This window comes from Sapajus apella, unplaced genomic scaffold (genome assembly GCF_009761245.1).
Source record: "Sapajus apella isolate SASKATOON/1434 unplaced genomic scaffold, GSC_monkey_1.0 scaffold37, whole genome shotgun sequence".
Taxonomy (NCBI): domain Eukaryota; kingdom Metazoa; phylum Chordata; class Mammalia; order Primates; family Cebidae; genus Sapajus; species Sapajus apella.
In genome coordinates, this window is record NW_022436977.1 from 13,009,728 (window position 1) to 13,034,599 (window position 24,872).

The 24,872-nt window shown below is 38.5% G+C and overlaps 1 protein-coding gene and 1 pseudogene across 10 annotated transcripts in view; one reads left to right on the forward strand and one right to left on the reverse strand.

The window, feature by feature from the left end:
- MYO5A (myosin VA) overlaps nucleotides 1-24,872 on the forward strand; it is a 217,738-nt gene that overhangs the window by 124,094 nt on the left and 68,772 nt on the right. For all 9 annotated transcript variants that reach the window (XM_032297420.1, XM_032297418.1, XM_032297421.1 and 6 more), the window contains 9 exons: nucleotides 5,109-5,374; nucleotides 6,165-6,246; nucleotides 13,054-13,194; nucleotides 15,766-15,891; nucleotides 17,200-17,283; nucleotides 20,727-20,888; nucleotides 21,861-21,958; nucleotides 24,110-24,196; nucleotides 24,285-24,393. In XM_032297420.1, the coding sequence (XP_032153311.1) occupies nucleotides 5,109-5,374; nucleotides 6,165-6,246; nucleotides 13,054-13,194; nucleotides 15,766-15,891; nucleotides 17,200-17,283; nucleotides 20,727-20,888; nucleotides 21,861-21,958; nucleotides 24,110-24,196; nucleotides 24,285-24,393 (1,155 nt within the window). The remainder of the gene's footprint in view (nucleotides 1-5,108; nucleotides 5,375-6,164; nucleotides 6,247-13,053; nucleotides 13,195-15,765; nucleotides 15,892-17,199; nucleotides 17,284-20,726; nucleotides 20,889-21,860; nucleotides 21,959-24,109; nucleotides 24,197-24,284; nucleotides 24,394-24,872) is intronic.
- On the reverse strand, nucleotides 9,014-11,497 carry LOC116564362 (annotated as a pseudogene). The gene has a single exon (XR_004274861.1). The product of XR_004274861.1 is annotated as a fatty acyl-CoA reductase 1 pseudogene (transcript).

Sequence of the window (24,872 nt, forward strand, 5' to 3'; positions counted from 1 at the left end):
AAGACAAAGTACAGGACTCATATAAACAGGGAAACACAAAGTCTCCTGCCTAAAGCTGCTGAGACCCTAAGTGGGAAACCAGTAGTAATTTGCCAACCACCCACTCCAAGAGTATAAAGAAAACCTGACCCACACTTTGGTGCCAAGTAGATGCAGAAAACTAGGTCCCTAAAAATTTGTAACAACAAACTCACTGTCACACATATTCATTCCCAGCCTGATTTCATAGTTCTTGGTAGGTCTCAAAAACTACATACCGAAAGTATAGCTTAAATTGATCCTGGGCTGGTAGTGCCCTAGGCATCTGAGAGAAGAAATTGGAAATCTACTTTGGAGGACCCATCTTCAGTCTAGGCCTCAGTGGAGTCCCATGGGAAAAGTTACAAGAAATATTGACTCACAGTCAAAAATCACAAGTCCCACAATAAAACAAAATAGCAGGAGCTAGGAGAAACAACAGATAGCAGAGTCATACCTGCTAAGAATGCCAAAATAAATTAACAGGAGATTTGGCACAACTGAAGAGAAAACTGATAAGCTAGAAGATAGATGTGAAGAAATTGTCCAAAATGCAAGATAGGAACCAAAGACAGAGCACTTGAAACAGTAGTTAAGAGAGAAGAAGGACAGAGTAATAATGTCTAATGTTAATCTAATGAAAATTGGTAAAGGAGAGAAGAGAGAGAATAAAGCAAACATAATATTCCAAGAGATCATTACTAAGAAATTTTAGAACTTGTGAAAATGACTAACCCACAGATTCAGAAAGTCCAGAAAATCCCAATTAGCATAAATAAAAAGAAATCTACCCCTAAGCATATCATAATGATATCAAAGACAAAGGAAACTTAAAACAGAGATTAAGAGATTACTCTTGAAGAAATAGCAATTAATCTGATAGCTCACTTCCCTACTGCAGCTATAAAAGCCAGAACATAGTGGAATGGTATCTTCTGTGTCCTTAGAAACTATTAACTTAGAATCATATAACCAGTTCAAATATCTTCCTAGAATGAATTAAAATTGGAAGCATTTTCAGACAATTAAAAACTTATGAGAGGCCAGGCATGGTAGCTCACACTTGTAGTCCCAGCACTTTGGGAGGCTGAGATAGGTAGATCACCTGAGGCCAAGAGTTTGCGACTAGCCTGGCCAACATGGCAAAACCCTCTTCCAACTAAAAATACAAAAATTAGCTGGGTGTCGTGGTGTGTGCCTATAACCCCAGCTACTTGAGAGGCTGAGGCATGAGAATTGCTTGAACCTGGATGGCGGAGGTTACAGTGAGCTGAGATGGCACCACTGCACTCCAGCCTGGACGATACAGCCAGATGGTCTCAAAAGAAACATGCTTATGAGAGTCTGTGTTGTCAGTAAGCCCTCACTAAAGGAAACATTAAATATTAAAGGATACAGTTTAGGCAGAAAGAAAGTGATCCCAGTTAGAAGATCTAAGATGCAAGAAGAAATGAACTAAGAAGTTAGTAAAATGTGGGCAAATGTAGATAAAATTTGATTAAAATAATAATGAATAGTATATTGAGCTGGTAAAAGATGGAATTCCCCACAAGACATGTATTAATTACAAAGGGGAAGATAGTTATTATTACAGTCAAGAAACCTGGCAGACATTCCCTTAACCAAGTGATCACAATTGATATTACCATATTTGTACCAATCTGACACACAGAAGAATGCAACACAACTTCTCTGGTATTTCTGCCCAAATCTAAACATAAAGTAACATCATACAGACCCAAATTAAGGGACTCTTCAAAAAGTCAGTGTCACACCATAAAAATTAATTATTTTTTGTAGAAAGCACTGTTAGGCCAACTGGCAAAAATTGAAGTGATCTGTAGGTTACATAATAGGATTGTATCATTGCTAATTTTCCCATTTTTTTCATTATACTGCACTTATATAAGGTAATGTCCGTGGTTTTTAGGAAACACACACTGAAATATTTAGATAAAAAGGGCATTGTGTTTGCAATTTACTCTCAAAAGGGTCTGAAGAAGTAATGTGTATAAAAGAGTGAAAGAGTGATAAAAGGGAATGTGGTAAAATGTTAATATTTAGGGAATCTGAGTGAAGAGCATTTTTTGTACTATTCGAATGCAACTTTTCTGTTAGTCTAAAATTGGATAAAAAGTTTAAAAAAGAAAATGAATACCCAGCCCGCCACTCTGCCCCCACACACAAAAGGTATAACTAAAGTATTGGATAACAGAGGATAAATTGGGATGGGGTGTTTGGAGTTAGTGTTATTTAATTACTTTAAGTTAATCATGTAACCGAATATTAACAAAGTAAACTTTTGAAACCAATCTAGAGGAAAACGGATTGAAAAAAAATCAAAATATAGCAAGAAAGAGAGAGGAAAAAGAAATGTTGAAAAGCAGGACAACTAAAAGAACAAAGTAAAATGGAAATAATTAAAAATGGACTAAATGCTGCAGCTAAAAGAGTTAGTTAGACTGGTTTAAAAAAATTCAGATATAACCGTGGGATACTACACAGTCATAAAAAAGAATGAAATCATGCCCTTTGCAGCAACATAGATGCAGCTGGAAAATATTAGCCTAAGTAAACTAACACAAAAACAGAAAACCAAATACTACATATTCTCACTTATAAGTGGGAGCTAAACATTGGATGCACATGGTCATAAATGGGAACAATAGACATGGGGGCGATACAAAAGACAGCAGTGATTGAAAAAACTACCGACTGGTGACTGTGGTCACTACTCAGTTGATGGATTCATTCACACTCCAAACCTCAGCATCACACAATATACTTTATTACAAACCTGCATGCATACCCCCTGATTCTAAAATAAAAGTCGAAAAAAGAAAAAAAATTTTCAGGTATATACTTTTAAAAGAAGCATTCCTAAAATAATAGAAGTATAGAAAGTTCGAAAAAAAAATGTTTAAAAAAGACATACTAGCTAGAACAAAACTGGCAGAACTATGCAGGTATCAAACAAAATAGACTCTGAAGCCAGAAGCAGTGCTAGAGGGAAATAGAGTGACTTTGCAATGATAAAGATTTTATTCACTATGCATGGTATATGCCTGTAATCCTAGCAGACTGAGGCAGAAGGATCTCTTGAGTCCAACAGTTTAAGGCTACAGTGAGATACGATTGTACCACCACACTCTAACCTGGGCAACAGAATGAAATCTTATCTCTAAAAAGAACAGATTTTATTCACCAGGAATATATAATAGTCTTAACTTCTTTTTTTTTTTTTTTTTTTTAAGATGGGGTTTTACCATGTTGGTCAGGCTGGTCTTGAGCTCCTGCCTTGGCCTCCAAAGTGCTTGGATTACAGGCGTGAGCCACCACGCCCAGCAATAGCCTTAACTTCTATGTACTTAATGATATAGTCTCAAAAGATATAAAGGAAAAATCAACAGAAACCATAAGAGGAGACAAATTTGCTATCAGAGTGGGAGATTATTATTGACTTTTCTCAATTACTGATAGGTGAAGAAGTCCAAAAATAAGTAAAGCTGTGGACAATTTAAACCAAACAGTTAACAATCTTGATGTAATATGACAATATGGTAACAATATTCAAGTAGAATATGTTTAGAGTGTTGACCCAACTTTTTTCTTTCTTTCTTTCTTTTTTTTTTTTTTTTTTAAATAGAGATGGAGTCTTGCTCTGTCACCCAGGCTGGAATGCAGTGGCACTGTCTCAGCTCACTGCAACCTCCACCTCCTGGGTTCAAGTGATTCTCCTGCCTCATCCTCCCAAGTAGTTGAATAGAGAAGGGTTTTCACCATGTTGGCCAGGCTAGTCTCAAACTCCTGACCTCAGGTGATTGGCCTTCCTCAGTCTCCCAAAGTGCTAGGATTATAGGCATGAGCCACCACACCCAGCCTGACCCACTTTTAAATGATGTCAAATCATATATATATGGCTGCTTATTTAAGGGATTTGAGCAGGCAGTGGTGTTGATTTGTATCTAAAGTGATTACTTGGGAGGAAGGGGGATGAAAGAAGGAAGGGCTGCTTGACTGTGAAGAGTCTGGAGATGAGGGTGTCAGGATACCCAAGTTCTAATACCAACTCTGACATCAATTGCCAGCTGATTTTTGACAAGCTATGTGTTCTCTTGGATCCTATTTCCTCATTTATCCACCAGAGACGATGTTCACCCTGCCTTTTCCCCAGGAATGTTGTCAGATTCGGCTGATACATGTGATTGAAGATGTTGAAAAATATAATTGATTAACATGGATTAAATTAAACAAGTATTTATCAACAATCTACTCATGCAAGGCTCATGGAAGATATTCTAGGGGGTACCAGGGATATGTAAGTCATGTAAGTGCTTCTAATCTAAAAAGTCACACAAATAACTATCAAGTTACCTCCTTGCAACCCTTCAGTGGCCTCCCATTGCTCTAAGGATAAAGACCAGCTAGGATATAGGCTCTGTCTGTTCCTGTGGCTTCAACTCACATTTTCTCCCTCATTCAGCTTCAATCCTTCCCACCACAGAATGCTTTTGCCAGCTGTTTCCTTGGCTTGGAAAATCTTTTTTCCCCCTTTCACCTGGTTAGCACCTTCCTTTTCTCAAGGCAACTGTCTCCTGCTTCCTAAATAGAGCATGTTCCTCTCACATGGACTCAGCATAGTCTCCTTGGTCTTTGTGTTATTTTGCATTTTAGGGAGCAATCATTTGATTAATATCCATTTCCCCAAGTGACTATAAGCTCTAGGAAGGCAGGGACCATGTTTGTGTTTGTTTTCTGGCACATAGTAGGCACTCAGTAAATAATTGTTGACTAGCTGACTGATTTTTTGATTGAGTGAATGAAAGTGCTTTAAGAGAGATACAAGCAAATACTATGCAGAGTGAAAGGAAGAGGTAATTTTTGAAGTGAGCCCCAGAAGAGACTGCAAAATGCTGCCTTGATGCCAGTTTAATGGATGAATGTGATTATTATCACTAACAGCTTTGAATGATCTTGGTGTTTGTTATAACAAAGAAATTGCTGAATTTTGTTAGCTCTTTGTTAACGTTTTCCAGGAAATTCTTATTTGATTTATCTGATCATAGGAAATAACCCATTCTTTTTGGCAGCCCAAGCATGAACCTCTCTGCATCTTTTGCGATCTCATGGGTGTGGACTATGAAGAGATGTGTCACTGGCTCTGCCATCGGAAACTGGCTACTGCCACAGAGACATACATCAAGCCCATCTCCAAGCTGCAGGCCACAAATGCTCGTGATGCTTTGGCCAAGCACATCTATGCCAAGCTCTTTAACTGGATTGTAGATCATGTCAATCAGGCTCTCCATTCTGCTGTCAAACAGCACTCTTTTATTGGTGTGCTGGACATTTACGGGTGAGTATATTTGGCTAACTGGTCTGCCAGAGAGCATTTCTTTCTAGAATCTATCAGGTAACTCTAAGTGGGCATTTGATTCTGTTTCCTACGGGTAAAAAGAAGGGAAACTTTGCCTACGACGATTCAAGAATACCTTGATGATAGTGATACAATTGCATGTTGCTTAAAATTTAAAACAAAAAAAAAAAATAGTTCAAATCTGGAGCTAATTTACTTAGCTAATGTATAGAATTAGCTGGTTTTCAGACTCTCACGTGGTAAATTATCACTGAAATTCTAAAAATTTAATTTGATTTGCTAGTTTGCTTTCTTTGGGTACCTGTCTTTAGCTGTTAAAATCCTTCCTTCATATTTATGCTTATTTCATACTTAATTTTTCATTCTCTGGTTCTCTTTTTCAAAAGAACCTGTAGGATCTCTGTTCCTATTTCCCTCCTATGTGTGTGTAACACTGAGTCAGTAAATTGACAAAAGCAATGATCTTTATCATAATTCTGATGTTCCCCACTTGGGGATGAATGAGCCCTCAAAAACTCATAGTGTTGAACACCTCTGCATGCTGGGGCCTTTAAAAAAAAAATGTCTCTGCTGCTTGGCTGATGCTCATCTGCTAGGTACATATTCCATGCTACTGACTTACAAATCTTTGTCTTCACTGATATGGAAAGAAAGTTTTACAATGTTGGGGAATGTCTCATTTCTTTCTTCCTAATGTGTATATTTTGAATATTTTAAAAAAGTTTTTTGTTTCTTTTCCCTCATTTCCATATTATTTTTGTGATTACAGATTTGAAACATTTGAGGTAAATAGTTTTGAACAGTTTTGCATAAATTATGCAAATGAAAAACTACAGCAACAATTCAATATGGTAAGAATGTTCTTCCTTGAATAATATTCTGCTGTAAGTTATTCTCTTGAATTCTTAGTCTTTGTTTAAAAGCTTGTCCCTGAAATGAAGTTGTGGATTATAATTATTATATGGAATTTAGAACTGATGATTAGTGAATGGTACCACATTAGAAAAATGTTTTATGGCCAGGTGGGATTCAAGTTTATCCTTTGATTGCTGTCTGATAGTAACGAAAATTTAGGACATACAGATTGAGAGAAGCAGGCAGTCTATTAGGTAATCGCTTGTGAGTATGAAGCTTTGAGCCCAGGGATATCCTTCAGTTTGTTGTTCCAAAACTAATTGTATGTGGAATTATGACACTTATTTGCTATATTAGCAAGATGTCAAAACTAAAAAGCAGAAACTTATGTGTTCTTTTTTCAACAGCCTGGGGCATTCACTGAGACAATGGCAATGGGAATATTTTGAGTGGTTCTTGTGAAGTAGTAATATCAAATGTCTTAGAGGAGTATCGTGCTGTTGGGAGATTCAGAGATGCTTAAAAATCAGGGGCAGCAGATTGTAATAGTAAAGGGCACAGACCCCAGAGGTGAACTGTGTGGGTTGGAATCCCACCCTGTGTCAGTTATCCAGGAGACCTTGGGCAAGTTAGTTGACATCCCTGGGCCTCAGCTTCCTCATCTGTAAAATGGTGATAAGAATAGTACCTATTGTGTATGGTTTTATAGGTTAAATGAGTTGGAATATGTAAAGTGTCCATCATGTGCCAGGCATAGTTCTAAGTACAAGAGTGGGAGTGATTCTTAGTGTTGATGAAAGAGGATATTCAATGAGTCACCCATATGAATTAGAAAATAGAGCTGAAGGGTAGGAAAGGCATCCTTAGTAAGTCCTTATCTTATAAAGAGAGAGGTCAAGTAGTATGGACTATAGCTGATGCACAAAAAATAGATGTTTAAAGACTTTGCAAGTTAAAAATTTAGTAAAAACCAAAAGAGGATCTAAAAATAGTAATATAGGGAGAGTAGTGGAAGAGTGGGAAGGAGGTGGTATATGTGAATTTAGCTTCGTTTGTGTTATAACCAAATCAGTAGATGTTTCATATTGATAAATCAAAAGGTAGCTGATAAGCATATTCCTTAGAAATATGTAGGTAAATATCAGAAGAAATAGCTAAGGGAATTAAAAATGGTTGCCTCCAGGGAATGAGACTGGAGTTGGGGGAAGATGGGACAAGGAGCTGCTGCTTGTCTTTATTTAGACTGTTTGAATAAATATTTCATATACTTTGATAAAAACTTGAGCCATCTTTGTTTAACAGATTAAACTCTGTACCACAGTGAAATAATGTAGAAGTGATCTTAACACCTTAGGCTTATGACTATTTCCATAATAAGATGACCACTAATATATTTTGCGTCTCTGCGTAAGAAGCATTAATAAAAACCTATCAGAAACTAAACTGAGCATTATCATTTCTCAAGGTGTTTCTGAGTTTCTTAATTACTTTAGTCAATACCACAGCCTTCTACTGTTTCCCATTGTGTTTCGGCACAGAGTGATGGGAATGTAGAAAAGCAATACCACCCTCTTTTTTTTTTTTTTTTTTTTTTGAGACGGAGTTTCTCTCATGTTACCCAGGCTGGAGTGCAATGGCGCGATCTCGGCTCACCGCAACCTCCACCTCCTGGGTTCAGGCAATTCTCCTGCCTCAGCCTCCCGAGTAGCTGGGATTACAGGCACGCACCACCATGCCCAGCTAATTTTTTGTAGTTTTAGTAGAGACGGTGTTTCACCATGTTGACCAGGATGGTCTCAATCTCTTGACCTCGTGATCCACCCGCCTCGGCCTCCCAAAGTGCTGGGATTACAGGCTTGAGCCACCGCGCCCGGCTAATACCACCCTCTTTAGGAACTGACTTGTTTGTCTGTTTTTCAGGGGCCTCCTGTCTGCACGTGTGTTCCGGTCTCTTGTTTCTCCTCTTTCCTGCTTTCTGTCTCTCTCCACCTGTTTCTCCTCTCTTCACACATCCTTCCACATTTCTGCATCTTCACTTCTCTCTGCACAACTGCTCCACCCCCTCTTCCTATCAGATGGCAGGTTCTTTCCTTCTAGTCTGTATACATCTTGTCCACCTCAAGCTTTCTCCTTCCTTACTCACTTTTTCTTTTGAGACAGAGTTTCGCTCTTGTTGCCCAGGCTGGAGTGCAATGGCGCAATCGTGGCTCACTGCAACCTCCACCTCCAGGGTTCAAGTGATTCTCCTGTCTCATGAGCAGCTAGGATTACAGTCATGCACCACCACGCCCAGCTAATTTTGTATTTTTAGTAGAGATGGGGTTTCTCCATGTTGGTCAGGCTGGCCTCGAACTCCTGACCTCAGGTCAACTGCCTGCCTTGGCCTCCCAAAATGCTGGAATTACAGGCATGAGCCATCGTGCCTGGCCTCCTCACTCACGTTATTTTTTATTTATTTTTGATATGTAAATAAAGTCCTTTATTTAATTTTATACACATTATCTAAAGCATGATTTTATTTTTCTTGATGGAATTCATCTTTCAAGGTCAAAATTAGTATGTTTACACATGAGAGCATTTTTAAAATGTTGTTACTACCTGCAAATACATTCTTCCGTAATAATGCACTTTCAGTTTTCATTGGAAAGATAGCACAAGGCTTTTAAAAGTCCTTTGAATTAAGTTTATAAAGGGAGGAGAACACAAGTATGGTTAATCCCTCCCAATTCCCACTTCCAACAAAGTCTCAAGAAATCCTCCTGCTTCAAAACATAAAGACAATCTCACAGGATTTTTATTTGATCATAATGTCAACAAGAAAACTGTATTCCTGTTATTTTTGATACTAACAGTTTTACTGAATTTGTTTTCACTTTCCGTCAAAAAACACATAGCATATGTTGATATGGATTCTCAAACCCATTTAGATCCAGTAGGGTCATTAGAATAATACAGCCTTCTGATTTTAAAAGCAACTGATTGCTTGTAAAAAATGATACGTATCTGACATTTCATCAGAAAAAGAAAAATGAGAACATGCCTTTCAAGTTTGATATCATTTAACTTACAAGATGGTGTGAAAATAGGTTGGTTATAATTTTAAAAAACTAAAACCTACTTCAACTAATGAAAAAATCACACTGAAGAATCAAATATCTTCCAACTTAGCTAGTATTACTGTCCAAATAAATGTCTTCCATTGCCCTGCACATTAGAATTAGAAATTCACTATATATTAAGGCATATTTTAATTAATATGTTCCATAATTGCACAGTTATATTGGTCAGTATTCCTATTTCCTCACTTCTGCCCTCATCCCACCCCTTTCTTCTAGGGCTCAAAGTATTAAGTCATGGTTTTGGTGGCTATTGTAGATTTGAGCTGGCATAACAGTGTGTTCACTAGGTTTTATGAATATAAACATTAAAATGTTACATAAAATGTACCATAATTTACTTCACACGCCAATCTAAGATGGTTTAATATCTTGACAAAAGGTGAGATGATTTAAGTACATTTTACATTTTGGGCATTTAGACCACCATATGCATAGATGTTCTGATGCTGAATTCTTGGTCTTCGGTATCTCATAGTGCTGGATGCTCTGAAGTATGACAGAAACTTGTAACGCAGGCGAACCACATAATACCAGATGTTTCTTGCAACTTGTGATCTTACAATAAAAATGCACCACATGAGGATCACAAGGATAATATTTAAACCCTAACATATATTCCGCAACTTGTTCAGATGTTTTCTGGCTGCAGGGAGGCCAGACATTTCTTCATTCAACACGTACTTCTTAGTTCCCATGCAGTAGTTCTCTATATATTCTGCCCAATGTAACTGTCGTACGTCAATATTGAAGGTCTTTTTATCTTCAGGGTTTAATTGATTAATTAATATATTGACATTGTCAGTATTCCAAACCCAAGAATTACTTGTGAAATATTCAAGAAACATCATAGCTTTGTGAAGACACGTAATTGCTTTCATCATCCTTGGGCTTCTTCCAGTCATCCTGAGGTAGACATCATACAGGAATGCTGGGGCCTCATGGCTTACAGCAATCCAGTAATGATATAAAAGGTAATTGGAGGTTAGATTTACGTTGGGCCATCTGAAGGCCTGTTCAAGAGGATTCCTCTTGAAAGTGGAAATTACATGGTATTCAACTTCACCCCAGTGGAAAGAATTAGTGCTGCCTGTTGTACGATTATACACCATGATGTTTCTTGGTCTATTAACTCTGAATACCAGGCTGCTGCAAGACTCATGTTGACAACTACACCTACAGGAACAAGATCTGCAAGGGCACTGTTGGAGGCACGCATTGTTTGAAGAATTCCTTTCCGTGCCTTTGTTGAAGTTAAAAACAGCACTGCAATAAAGAGGACACTTGGTCCATTAAAGTTATCAATCCATCCTGGAAAAGGTTCTTTCCAACTGGCACCAACAATCAATGGCCTTATAATTGCCATATTTAGCTTTGCTCCTTGTTGTACAGCATATTCTGCCAGTGCTTTTGTGTATACAGTATGTAGGCATTAGGTCTGTCTCCTATCAATTTTGGCATGATATCATTTACTAGGCCATCATCCATCCACTCTAAAGAATCAGTCAGCTTCTTGGGATCCACAGGTGGTGGGTAGACTACTTCATCAATCTGCTTTCGATTACAGTAGGCATATGCTGTTGATACATGCATGAACACTTCCAGATTCTTCATTTGTTGTGCAAGGAGAATAAGCTGTCGCGTTGCAATCACATTTAACTGAACAGCATCTCTTTAAGTTTTCATAAAACCTTACTGTAGCTGTACAGTAGAATATAATATTGGTAGAATCTATGATCACCTCTTTATCTTCTTCACTGAGAGCTATTTTAGGTTGGGTGAGTTCACTGTTGATTGCTATAATTTTCTCTCTCAAATCTGGATTTTCATCTCTCAATCTGTCAAAGAGCTTGCCACTAAGGATTTCTTCTACTCTTTTTTGTGGTGTCTGTCTAGCTTTATGCCTCACCAAAACATACACTGAATTCACCTTAGGACAAGATCTCAGCAACTTTTCCAGAAGCACCTTCTATAGAAAACCAGTAGCTCCTGTGAGGAGGACATTCTTGCCTTCATAGTATTCTGGGATTGAAACCATTTTGATCCTAGACGCAGAGGCTCAAGCCTTGCTCTCCCGCTGGCTGTCCAGCTATGGCTGCGACGCCACCGCTGTCGTGCTTTCCTCATTCGCTTTTCCACCGCCCCCGACCAGCTGCTCCTCACTCACTTTAAATTTCCTGTGTACCTAGCAGTGGTTGGAATGCTCTTTTCATCCTCTCAACTTGCTTATCTCCCATTCATTTTGGCTTCTTTTAGCTTCAACTCCCACTGCTAACTGCCTGATTATTTTCTTGTTTCCTAGTTCAAATACCTTAGAGAGAGAATCTGATTAACCCTGTTCATTTTTTCATCAGAGATCTCTAACAGGAGAATGCCCTCATGTACCCATACTGGTTTAGTCAGCTGTGACTAGGAATGTGGGGTCTCACAGTATAAAGAACTTGACTGCATAGGGCGGTTCCCTGATCTGGGGATGAAAGTGGGGGCAGTTAGCATGAGAAACCCCGTGATTGGCATGCTTAGTGGTTGGAGGCATTAGTGTATTGACCAAGGATCCCGTGCCATATTGAACTTCATGCCCATATTTTTTGACAGTTGAGTATCCAAAATTTTAAAGACCCCATAAGCTTTACCCCATGAGCTTTTCCTAACTAGACGTGGAGATATGTATGAGAAATATGTTCTATATAATGTCTAGAGCAGTGTTTCTGTTGTCATATAAATTAACGGAATTTTATAAAACAGAGCTCATTGTCTTGGAGATACTGGTACCTTCAGTCAGGGTGTCCTGCTGACGTATGGTACCCCATTTGCCTTCTCATTATCAAAGAACAGAAGAAATTTGCTTTCTTATTAGCATGACATAAATATTCATATGGATGACTGTTTTTTGTTAAAGTTTGTGGTAGCTCATTAGACTGTAAATACTGCAAATGAGGCTGGGTGTGGTGACTCACACCAGTGATCCCAGCACTTTGGAAGGCCGAGGCAGGCATCAGGGGGTCAAGACCATGCTGGCTAACATGGTGAAACTCCATCTCTACTAAAAATGCAAAAAATTAGCCAGGCATGGTGGTACATGCCTATAGTCCCAGCTACTCAGGATTTGAAACCCAGAAAAGTGAGTCATAGACTCCATGACTACCAAAGATAATCAGGGCAGTCACAAAAGGTCAACCTTTAACTAATTCTGAGCCACATGAACTTCAGCACCACAGTCCTTTAGGAGAAGGACTTTGTTATGCTGAAAGCATTGCCCAGCGTAGTTCAGTAACCTGGAGGGCATCAACTCTGCAAAGTTGTTAAATGCCAGTTAAGGCATTCCTATGTCCCATGTTGTTAGCACTCTGTGATAACTTAAGAAGCCAAAAGTACATAGTGCAGTTTTGAAAATATACATTGTCAAAAAAATCACAAAGATTACTACATCGATCAGCTATTTAAAATATTTATATACCTAGATTTACTTGTTCACCAAGAATCCCATGTAGCTGAGGTTTTCCTGTTGTTTTTATTTGCTTTCTCTGTGTGTAAATCATGCGTCTCCCATGAGGTTGTTGTTGAAAGCTATAGACTATCTCAAATTATGTTGGTATCATCTTAGTGTTTTATATAAACATTGTTTCTTGACTACATTCTTTGTTACAATGATTCAGTAATGACTGCTTTTTTTCTTTTTCATTTCAGCATGTCTTCAAATTGGAGCAAGAAGAATATATGAAGGAACAGATTCCCTGGACACTCATAGATTTTTATGATAATCAGCCTTGTATTAATCTTATAGAATCTAAACTAGGCATTCTAGATTTGCTGGATGAGGAATGCAAGGTAAGTATGATTTCCTGGGGTACTTGATTTATTAAAATAGATGTATCAAGGTCAGAAGATAAGTGGGATGAAGCAGAGATTCATTAGTATGTCATGGAATGCCTTTGTGGTGACAAGTAGGGGTTATACTTTCATTCCAAAGGGACACTAGACCCCAATGGTTCTAATTACGAGCGAAACTAGGTGACTTTTCCTCCTCTTTTCAGCTGATTCTAAATTACTTGAAAATTTGGCACTAGATACTACCAATTTTAGCCACTTTTCTTCTTCATTTGTTTATATTTAGTACTTTTTGTTCAGCGATAGAATTTATTTAAAGAAAAGCAAGAAACTGTGCAGAAGATATTTTGAATAATAGTTCTGAATAGTTTTAATTTTTAAACTAATTGGTTATTACTGACATATTTGATAGGGATGGAGTTGTATCTTTAATATTTGAAGGCGCAGCAAGTTGGAAAAAAGCATTAGATCCCTAGCTTCACCACTGAGTGATCTTAGGCAAACCTATTCTTTCTCTTAATTTCTCTTTAGTTTATCTTCAGCAAGTTACAGTTTACCACAGGTTGACTCTCCTAAGCATCCAGACTTCCTACAACATTAGGATGCATGTGATGAAAAGGTTCTCAGCCTCACTTGAGATTTTTTAAAATGCAGAGCAAAGCAAAAATGGTACACCGCTCTTTACTCATCTAGGAGGCACGTTTAAACTTGATAACTTTCATTTGATAATACTAAATGAGTATTGCATATATACTCTTGATGAAGAACATGAATTCATTCAGTGTACTTTATAGGATATTTGTCAACATTTGTCATAATTGTAACTACATACCCTTGACCCAGGAATGGAACTGCTGAGAGTTCCACCTTTGATTATACTTGCAAAAGTGTCCAAGGATATACACGTAAGAAGAAAACTGTGGCAATTGTCATAATAATAACAAAAAAATCAGTAACAACCTAGAAGCCATAAATAATGCAGAGAATGCTATTGTTGAGAAGCTGAAAAAAATTCAAGGATTGTGTAGAATTATCCCATTCACATACATGCCTTCAAAGAGAGTTAAGAAGTCCGGGCATGGTGGGCTCACACCTGTGATCCCAGCAGTTTGAGAGATTGAGGTGGATGGATCATTTGAGCTCAGCAGTTCAAGACCAGCTGGGGCAACATGGTAAAACCCCATCTACAAAAAATTAAAATTAGCTGGGCATGGTGGTGTGTGCCTGTTGTTGCAACTACTCGGGAGGCTCAGCCAGGATAATCACTTGACCCTGGGTGGCAGAGGTTGCAGTGAACCAAGATTGTGCCATTGCACTTCAACCTGGGTGAAAAGAGTAAAACCTTGTCTCCAAAAAGAAAAAAAAAAAAAGAAAGAAAGAAAGAGAGAGGAAGAAATAATTACATTGGAGGAAATGGCAAGAGGAGGCTGCTCTCCATTTTATATCTTTCTGAATTATAGAAATATTTCACTATGTCCAGATGTTACCTTTATTTGGCAGATTAATTTTTAATTTTTGTGGGTACCTAGTTGCTGTATATGTTTATGGGGGTACATAGATGTTTTGGTACAGGAATGCAATGTGTAATAATCACATCATGGAAAATTGGGTATCCATCCCCTCAGGCATTTATCTTTTGTGTTACAAACAATCAAATTATATTCCTAGCTATTCTTAAATGTACAGTTAGATTATTATCAAATACTAGGGGTCATTCATTCTTTCTAATTTTTTTTGTACCTATTAACCATCCCCCATCTTCCCTCCCCACAACCTCCTGCTACCCTTCCCAGCCCCTAGTAACCACCTTTCTATTCTCTTATCTTCATGGGTTCAATTGTTTTAATTTTTAGATCCCACAAATAAATGAGAACATGAGATGTTTGTCTTTTTGTTTAACAGAATTTTTAAAACATACGTAATAGCCCTGATATTTCAACTTAAACCTGGGAGGCTGTTACTGTTGTTGAGATAGAGTTTTGCTCTTATTGCCCAGGCTGGAATGCAGTGGTGCGACCTCAGCTCACTGCTACGTCTGTCTGCCTCCTGATTTCAAGGGATTCTCCTACATCAGCCTCCTGAGTAGCTGGGATTACAGGCGCCTGCCACCACACCCAGCTAATTTTTTGTATTTTTAGTAGAGATGGGGTTTCACTATTCTGGTCAGGCTGGTCTTGAAGTCTTCAACTCCTGACCTCAGGTAATCCACCCGCCTCTGCCTCCCGAAGTGCTGGGATTACAGGCGTGAGCCACCATGCCTGGCTGGCTTTTGTTGTTTTTAAAAACAAAACAAAACAAAATAAAACATTTATTTGATGATTCTTCATATACGCAGGTTGAGCTTCCCCAAGATTAGGCTGGGTTGCCCACAAGAAGGTCTCAGTCATACTCTTCATTAGTAATTGGTTGTTGGCCTCTAACAATGAAATATGGAAGGAATGAGCTCCTAAATTGAATTGTAAAAGTTCTTAGGTAAAGCCAAAAAAAAAAAAAGATCTTTTGGCAGCTGATGCATTAGAAGCATCACAGGATTTACCTTGTTTTCTTTCTTCCTTTTCCTCCTGGATATAGATGCCTAAAGGCACAGATGATACCTGGGCCCAAAAATTGTACAACACACATTTGAACAAATGTACACTCTTTGAAAAGCCTCGTCTATCAAACAAAGCTTTCATCATCCAACATTTTGCTGACAAAGTAAGAAAGCTTTATATCATTTTTTCTTTTGGAATACTTAAATGTGGAAAAAAAATCAGTAGGAGGTATGTTTTTTTTTCTTTTGCTGATGTTTGCATTCTTTAGGCCTCAAGAGACAGCAGTCTTTAGTGTTGACATGTTGGTTTTCTTTTCCTTTAATCTAAATTGAGTTATTTGTGAAATAAGTATGAGTCTATAATTCTGAGATCCAGGAAACTCTACAAACTAAGTGTTTTTTTTTTATATAAACCATTTAGCTGAACCTGATCTCTGATCTGAATTAACATGAGATTATTTATAGTCTGTCTTTATCCCAGTTAGGCTGGATATTTACATATTTTACTGTAGAAATATGAATATGTTTTGTTATAGATTACTGCCTTCCATTCTGGGGGAAATATTTTTTAAAATGGTGTATGTACTTACTACATCTCTAAATGCCTGAAAAATTTCTGAGTCCTAAAGCTTAGCTGATCTCAAGGGTTTCAGAATAGCAATTGTGGACTTGTGTCACCCCTCTGTGATTGATTCATGGGGTCCTTTCTGATAAGGCATACAGTCTTACTGCTTCACAAGTTCTGTAGCATGCTAAGCAAATCACAAGCAATGAGAATAATTTATATTTCAAGGAGATTGTGGTATAGGCTTTGGGGTAAGCTTTGCAGGGTCCTCTTCAGGGATTGAGGACTTTCTAAGTCTGCCTTAATCCCATCTGGAAGCCTTGAGATGACCCTAGGGCTACCTAAAGGTTGTGTGATGCAAGCTTTGAGCCCCTTGACTGGCAGACAACTGAAGTTGCTGGAGTTTGGGAAAAGAAATAGTCCATTCTCAAGTAGTCTTACTTTACCAAATCAAACAATATTTCCCCAGCCTTCACCTTCATCCATCACCAGCTCTTCACCTCTGTCCCCATCAGACACTCATTTGTTCCTTCTGATTCTCTCTCCTGCTGTGATTTCTCTTCTAAGAGAAAAATGCCCCTGCTTGATGATGACCTAGGTTGGAAGGAGATACAAGGAGTCATCCTTGGAAGATCTCTCTTTGGCCAGCATGAGAGAAGAAGATCTGCTTGTGAATCTCCTTACCCACTAACTGAGAGAATCTTTTAGATCGCAATTACTCAGCACTACCACTGTTCCCTAGGAAAAACAATATTTGAGGAGTTTTACTCTAGAGTTAACATACTTCTTACCAGGAATGGCCCTGGTTTCTTAGAAAAGATTGATAGTACCAGTTTGCCGAGAGCTGATCATATCATATCTATTCAAAAGTTTTATCAGTTAAGGAGATTTTTCCATGTGTTTTCAGGTGGAATACCAGTGTGAAGGATTTCTCGAAAAGAATAAAGACACCGTTTTTGAAGAACAAATTAAAGTTCTTAAATCAAGCAAGGTAACTATGGATAGGCTTACTCTAATGCATGATGTATTCAAAGCATTAGCTTTTTAAAAATAAAAAATGATTTTTTAACAAAAATTAGTTTCAGTTTTTAATTTATCAAATATATAGTACTTAGTATGTTAGTCAAAGTAATTTAGCTGCATGTCAGTTCCTGTTCTAAATGTATTAAAAATGCTAGTTCATCTAATGACTCTTATTTTATGGATAAGGCACCTGAGACACAGAGACTTCATGGCTAGTGAGTTTTCAAGCCAAATTAAAATCCAGGCTGTCTTGCTGAGTCTGTGCTTTTAACCCCTATACAATGTTTCTTTCAGTTTGATGTGAAATTACTGCCTTCACAGTGGTTCTAAACTCTCTTGTGCCTTGGTGAGAGGCCATGAGAGAAAACAGCCTTTCTGCCATGTCAGTTTGAAGGGAGGTACTAGAAACATGACCTTACACACTCCATCTAGATGGAGACTGATCTCTGGATCATACTGAGTGCAGTTCCAGGTGTGGCCCCAAAGCACTTTGAAATTATTTTTCTTAGGCATAGATATTAGAGACACTGCTTTCCAGAGGGAAAATAATATTCCAGATGGTAAGAGTTGTGATGGCTACACTGTACTGATGATTAGGTTGATCCCTGCCTCCGTCCCTTGACCTTCTTCTGGGAAGAATGGCGAGGGGAGCATGTCTTATGTTCATCTCGCAGAGAGCAGAGTGGGAAGCCGGTTAGTTGGGTCAACTAAATGGATATTCAGGCATTCAACTAAAAATTAAAAATTTTCATATGAATTCTTCTAGATTACTAACTGGCAGCCTTTGTTTTTCTAGTTTATTCTCAAGAATCCTTATAACTTCAGTGGAATAGTATATGAATTTTTTTTTTTTTGAGACAGAGTTGTACTCTCTTGCCCAGGCGGGAGTGCAGTGGCGCAATCTCAGCTCACCCCAACCTCTACCTCCTAGGTTCAAGCAATTCTCTTGCCTCAGCCTCCTGAGTAGCTGGGATCACAGGCATGTGCCACAATGCCTAGCTAATTTTGTATTTTTAGAAGAGACAGGGCTGTTGTTTTTAGAATAAAAACATTTCCTATCAGTAATTTTTTTAATATAAAGATCATGAAGACCAAACCCAGTTTTTGCCTTCAGAAAATAGTAAATTGAGACCAGGTGCAGTAGCTCATCCTGTAATCACACTTTGGGAGGCTGAGGCAGGAAATTGCTTGAGCCCAGGAGTTTAAGACCAGCCTCAGCAATATGACAAAACCCCACCTTTACAAAAAAATACAAAAATTAGCTGGGCATGGTGGCACATGGCTGTAGTTTCAGTTACTTGGGAAGCTGAGTGGGAGGATCACTTGAGCCTGCGAGGTTGAGGCTGCAGTGAGCCACAATTGTGCCTGGGAGACAGCGAGACTCTGTTTCAAAAAATATATGTGTTAAAGTGTCTAACAGGCACTGGACATTAATTGTTTATAGTTTACAGGATTGATATGTAAGAGAAAAATTCCATAGTGCCAATCTCTAAGTATTATTTAAAGATCTTTATTGGTTTGATTTATAAATAATGATAAAAACCATGAAATTCTAGTTTTATTGCTTTGTTAAAGTAGTTTAGCTGAAACAGAACATTCACAGGTTTTCATCTGATTCTTGTTTTTGTTTTGAGATAGGGTCTCACTGTCACCCAGGCTGGAGTGCAGTGATGTGATGATCACAGGGCTCACTGCAGCCATGACCTCCCTGACTCTGGTGATCCTTCCACCTCACCTTTTCAAGTAGCTAGGACTACAGGCACCCATCACCATGCCTGGCTAAATTTTCTCAAAATGGGATTTTACCATGTTGTCCAGGCTGGTCTTGAACTTCCGGTCTCAAGGGATCCCTGTACCTCAGCCTCCCAAAGTACTGGGATTACAGGTGTGAGCCACTGCACCTGGCCAGGTTCTGATTCTTGAGGTACCCTTAATCAGTTGTCTTTATTCTACTTAGTTTTCTAATTGGCTATTAAGTCCTTAGTCATCACAAGGTGGGTTTGCATTCTGACAAATCTTTTGTAGTGACTGCCAGTCTGTGTAACATTATTGCAGTCGAAATGGGGACAGTGTGTGATTTATCTAACATAGCTTGGAGGCTTCCTTTGCTTCTGGTCTTTGCTGAAACACAATCTAGGAGTATGAACTTCATGATATCACTGCACCTGATAGAAGCCAGTATTATACAGTGTAAATGTGTTCTCTTGGAAGTACTAATTTTAGAAGATTAATATTTGTGTTATGTGTTTTGAGTAGAACTGTTTTTGTGGTAATACAGTGTGGAGTATGTTTGTGTATGTATGTGTTTTGTCTTTTTTTTCCCTGCAGCCTTTAGCCAAACTTGCAACTTGAAAAGGAATTATAAACTTATCAGAAGGTGTCTTATTTGATATTTTTCCACCATAATGAAATCTGTTGCCACATCTAATATCAGGAAGCATATAAATAAATTTCAACTTGACAAAATACCACTAAATGTCAGTTCTACCAAATACCATTAAAATGAGTTTTAACCCTCTACTTTCTGTATAGCTTATTAATAAAGGAAAGCACAGTTCATCTACTGAGTTTATGCCTCCAATCTCTCATCTGTAAAGTAGAATCATAATAGCATCTAATTTATGGAATTGTTATGAAGAGTAAATAGATTGTATTAAGGTTATTAGATAAATAATTGTAGTTGCAAATACAGCTTGACTAATTACTGGTTTCATTTAAATGGGATGTGGCACTGTTGTAAAGCTATGTACATACATCAAGATCTTCCTTTGGATTCGTTTGAAGTCTCTTTTTAAACTTTTTTTCTATAATCCAAATTATCTTCTAAAAATTATTGTTCATAATTTAAAAAATAATGTTGTAGAACTTGTTCATGACATTTTCACTGAGATTTTTAGTGATTGTTTTTGAGTTTGTGCTCAGCACTTGAGTTAGTAGGTAGATAAATAAAGCAGGTGAGTAAACACTTCATAAATAACTTGCAAACTTGGACTAGTGTTTTTCTCTGTGTGATGCTAAAACAGTTTGTGGAACTGAAGTAATAAGACTTCAGTTACTATTTTTCTCATAAAATAATTATAGTTAAAACCCATTAATATGTTTAAATTTGTCATTTCCTGTGGATTAGGTTTTCAAGTCTGGGTACAGTCGTTTTGACTTTCCTTTCTCCCAAACATGGTTGTAGAATTATTGCATTTTTCAATTTTTTTTTTTTTTTAATAGCACGTACCTCACCTTCCTCTCATATTCTGGGCTCTTAGCACAGATACTGACTCTTTCTGGAGTGTGACTCTGACAGTGGTTACTTAAGGAAGGGAGTCGCTATTGCAACTTTCTTTAATATTTCTTCTGTGAAGGTTTACGTTCAAGTTTGATTTAGAATGTAATTTCCTTATACTGTTTCTGACCCAGTTTAAGATGCTACCAGAACTATTTCAAGATGATGAGAAGGCCATCAGTCCAACCTCAGCCACCTCTTCAGGGCGCACGCTCCTCACACGTGCTCCTGCAAAGCCCACCAAAGGCAGACCAGGCCAGATGGCCAAAGAGCACAAGAAAACAGTGGGGCATCAGGTGAGTTTAGGGAGCTGCTGCCACCATGCTCCTTCCTTTCTGGCTTATCTGAAACCTTAGATCTTCCCTCTTCAGCCCCCCAGGTAAGATCGTCAGTTGAAGGGAGCCTAGAGCTTTCACTGTGAGATCATACACCACCATCCACTCAAACTCTCCTCTACCCAGTTTTAGACCTGTGACTCTGCATAAGCCTTTCCCAGAATAATTTATCCACTGCTTAATGCTTCTAGCACATAGCATCTCTCTTAGACCACCTCATCCTTGCTTAGTTTTCTGTTTGTTTTGTCTCTGTATTTGTACGGTGCCTCAGTCAGCTCCTTCAGAACAGTGCCCTTGCCTTTCTTTGATGTCTTATGTTCTCTGTGAGTAGAAAATATTACATACATGCTTAGTGCCTGAACAGGGGTTTAGGGCTTGGAATGGAGGCTGAGAACTCCTCAGCTTGTTTTCCTGTGCATGGGACCCTGTGCCTGGTGTAGACAGGAACAGGGCCTGACCCAGGTCCACAGCCTCCAGTCTTGATATTAGGTCCCTAATTTAAACCTCTCTCTGCCTATCCTTTCTCATTCTCCCACTCATTACCTATACTCTTCTAAGTCATCTACTATGTTTTCCAGTATCGAGCAAAATTCCCACTTTATATGATTAAATGGCCTGGAAGCAAGGTTATATTGTTAGTTACATATGACTGAGCTCATAACAGGTTTCTGTAGCTTCCTTTGAGGAAAAGGAGTGGGAGTATAGGAATTTATATTTAGTAGAGTAAGCATGAAAATGGTAGAATTTAGGCATATTTTAACCAAAAGCCCTAGCATTCTTGTTTTGTGGCTGCTCCCCATCTAAAGATGGGTCAAGTTTATAAGTGGCAAAATTATCTCCATTAGTGTTATAGGAAGATAATTTTCCATTGTTTTACATCATGTTTGACTTTGGACAAAACCTTGAAACCCCTTTCTCTCCTTTTTCATGCAGTTCAGAAACTCCCTGCACTTGCTTATGGAGACACTCAATGCCACTACCCCTCACTATGTGCGCTGTATCAAGCCTAATGACTTCAAGTTCCCATTCACGTAAGTATTTCTATACTACCGAATGAAAAAGTGCATATGTCATAAGAAGTGCCAAACCAACCAAAGAAACCAATATTTTTCTTACATTTTTATAAGGAAAAAATATTGGGGTAAGTCTTCATGTCTTGTAGAGGGAAGCCACTAGTCAGTATTTTTTTTTTTTTTTTCAGTTTTTCTCCCTTTTGAGAATGTGAGAATAAATTAGCAGTTAGCCTTCTGAAGATTTGAAAAGTTGAGGTCAGCCAACCATTCTGGTTCTGTTTTCTGTTTGAATTTGCTTCATTTGATCTCTCTGGGATTTTTGTTGATTTGGGCGTGTGGTGGAATCAGCACTGGCTGGGACAAGGCTGTTTGGCAAATGCTTACCTGCTGCTTCTCCACTGTTGAAACCATCAGAGGGTGTCTGTTTTGACCAGCACCTTCTCCTGCTTCAGATACCATGCATGACGGGAGAATCAGTCTTTCTGGAGATTTTTTTACAAAAAGAAATATTTTTCTGATTTTAAAAGTAATACATGTACATTATAAGGACAGTTTTCAGGAAATACAGAATAGGATAAAAATAAATGAAAAAGCATCCATCATACCCAGAGAGATACCTGGTATTGACGGGTATACGTTGTTCTTGATTAACCATCATCCCTTCCTTCCATGCCTTGTGTGTGTGTTTATGTGTGTGTGTGTGTGTGTGAGAGAGAGAGAGAGAGAGAGAGAGAGAGAGAGAGAGAGAGAGAGAAGGAGGGGGCTTGTGCGATGATTGCTGTTTAATCTTTACTTTTAATTTAAGATTGTGAACGCTTTCCCTGTTGGTAAATAAAAATTCACATACTCATTATAATGGCTGCAGAGTATCCAATTGTATAGACATAGTATCATTTATTTAAATTAGTTCCTACTGATGGCCATTTAGCTTGTTGCAACAATTCTATAATAAACGTCCTGTGCCAAATATTTTTGTGTATTTGTCTGATTATCTCATTGGGGTGATGTGATTCTAGATGTGGAATTTATAAGTCAAAGACCAGGCACACTTACAAAGGTTGTAATAGCTCCCACCACCCACCCTCCATGATGTATGAGTGCCCTTTTCCCTACCCTCTTGCCAGTTCTACTCTCCGAAGATTCTGCCTTAGAATTACCTTTTATCACCAACCCCATCTTCCACCACCATCAGAACATCTGAGAAGATAGGACAGGGGAGGCCTGGATGGATTGCTCAGAGCTTAACTATAAGAGTCACAGGAGCGATCATTTGGCTGAAGGGAAAACTTTCTACTTCCTCTTCAGTGCGAGTTTAACTTGAAGATGCCATTTGCCTAGAGTGAAATAAATAAAAAATGTAATACAGAACAAAAATCTTGTTCATTGATGTGGACACTATCAATGTTTACAACAGTAGTAATTTTTTAAAAAATATAACTAAATGAGAATATTTTATTTGTGCTTCCTGTTGGAGAAATCTCAAGGATTGGCCAGTCTTTATTCCAGGGGATCTCTGTATACTGAGCTAATGAATTCTGAGAGCTTCTGATCAGGCCATGCCATGAAATGAGTATGGGCAAAGTGCAAAGGAGTGTTGTGTTGTTTTAAATATGCTCAGTGGACTTTCTTTTTGTTGTTTTTGAGACAAAGTCTCACTCCATTGCACAGGCTGAAGTGCAGTGGCATGATCTTGGTTCACTGAAACCGCCACCTCCTGGGTTCAAGTGATTCTCCTGCCTCAGCCTCCCTAGTAGCTGGGATTACAGGTGTGTGCCACCATGCCTGACTAATTTTTGTATTTTTAGTAGGGATGAGGTTTCACCATGTTGGCCAGGCTGGTCTCAAACTCATGACCTCAGGTGATCCACCCTCCTGGGCCTCCCAAAATGCTGGTATTACAGGCATGAGCCACTGTGCCCGGCAGACTTTCTTATGAGTTTGTGGTATGAGCTGCAGGTAATGTTTACAGCGCTTTATTTTTACTGCTTGTCGCCTCCTCCCCATTCTCTCATAGTTTTCCATTTTGATCACTGCTCCACCTTCTGAATACTTTCTTTTCTGATTTATCCATTTTACTCTTACAAAAGAACTTACACCCTGACTGAGGAGAGTAATTTGTGGCCAAGCAAGGTTCTTTGTGAATTAATAGCTTTGATTTTTTATGTGTAGGTTTGATGAGAAGAGGGCAGTGCAGCAGCTGAGAGCATGCGGTGTTCTGGAAACTATCCGAATCAGTGCGGCTGGTTTCCCCTCACGGTGAGCCTGGCATTTTTCAGATGTGAGGGGTTCTAATGGGAGAAGTTCCTAGTTCTTTAAGTAAACTCAGATGGTTTTCTTTTTATAGATGGACTTACCAAGAATTTTTCAGCCGCTACCGTGTCCTAATGAAGCAGAAAGATGTGCTGAGTGACAGAAAGCAAACATGCAAGAATGTGTTAGAGAAACTGATACTGGTGAGAAAGATTTCACTTACTGTCATCTGAGCAGAAGGCCTTGGGGTTCTGACCTTGGAAAGCCCTGGAAACTTCTGTATAAAATTTTACTAATCCACATCATTTTGGGGTGGGTTGGGCGAGGGGCACGGTACTGTGTTTGAGATGCTGAAACTAGTGAGGATGATGGTCCACCATCAGGATGCAGACTTTTTAGGGCCTGGATCCACACTTGAGACACATCCTTCTTAGAGAGTTTGAGTATTATTAATAAAAATGTACCTAGTACTTCTGGAAGTCACTAGGCTAAATGCTGTGTGATTAAGGAAAAATAAGTCTTGTTCTCAAGTGATATAGTCTTGCTTGGAAAATAATGCATTTTAAAGACAAGTATAATATATAACCATAGTGTCTGTATCAAATGCTGAATGAGTGGAACGAAAAATCAGGGAAGGCAAAGCAACGTCCGGCTATGGGAAGGAGGGATTTTATGAAAGAGG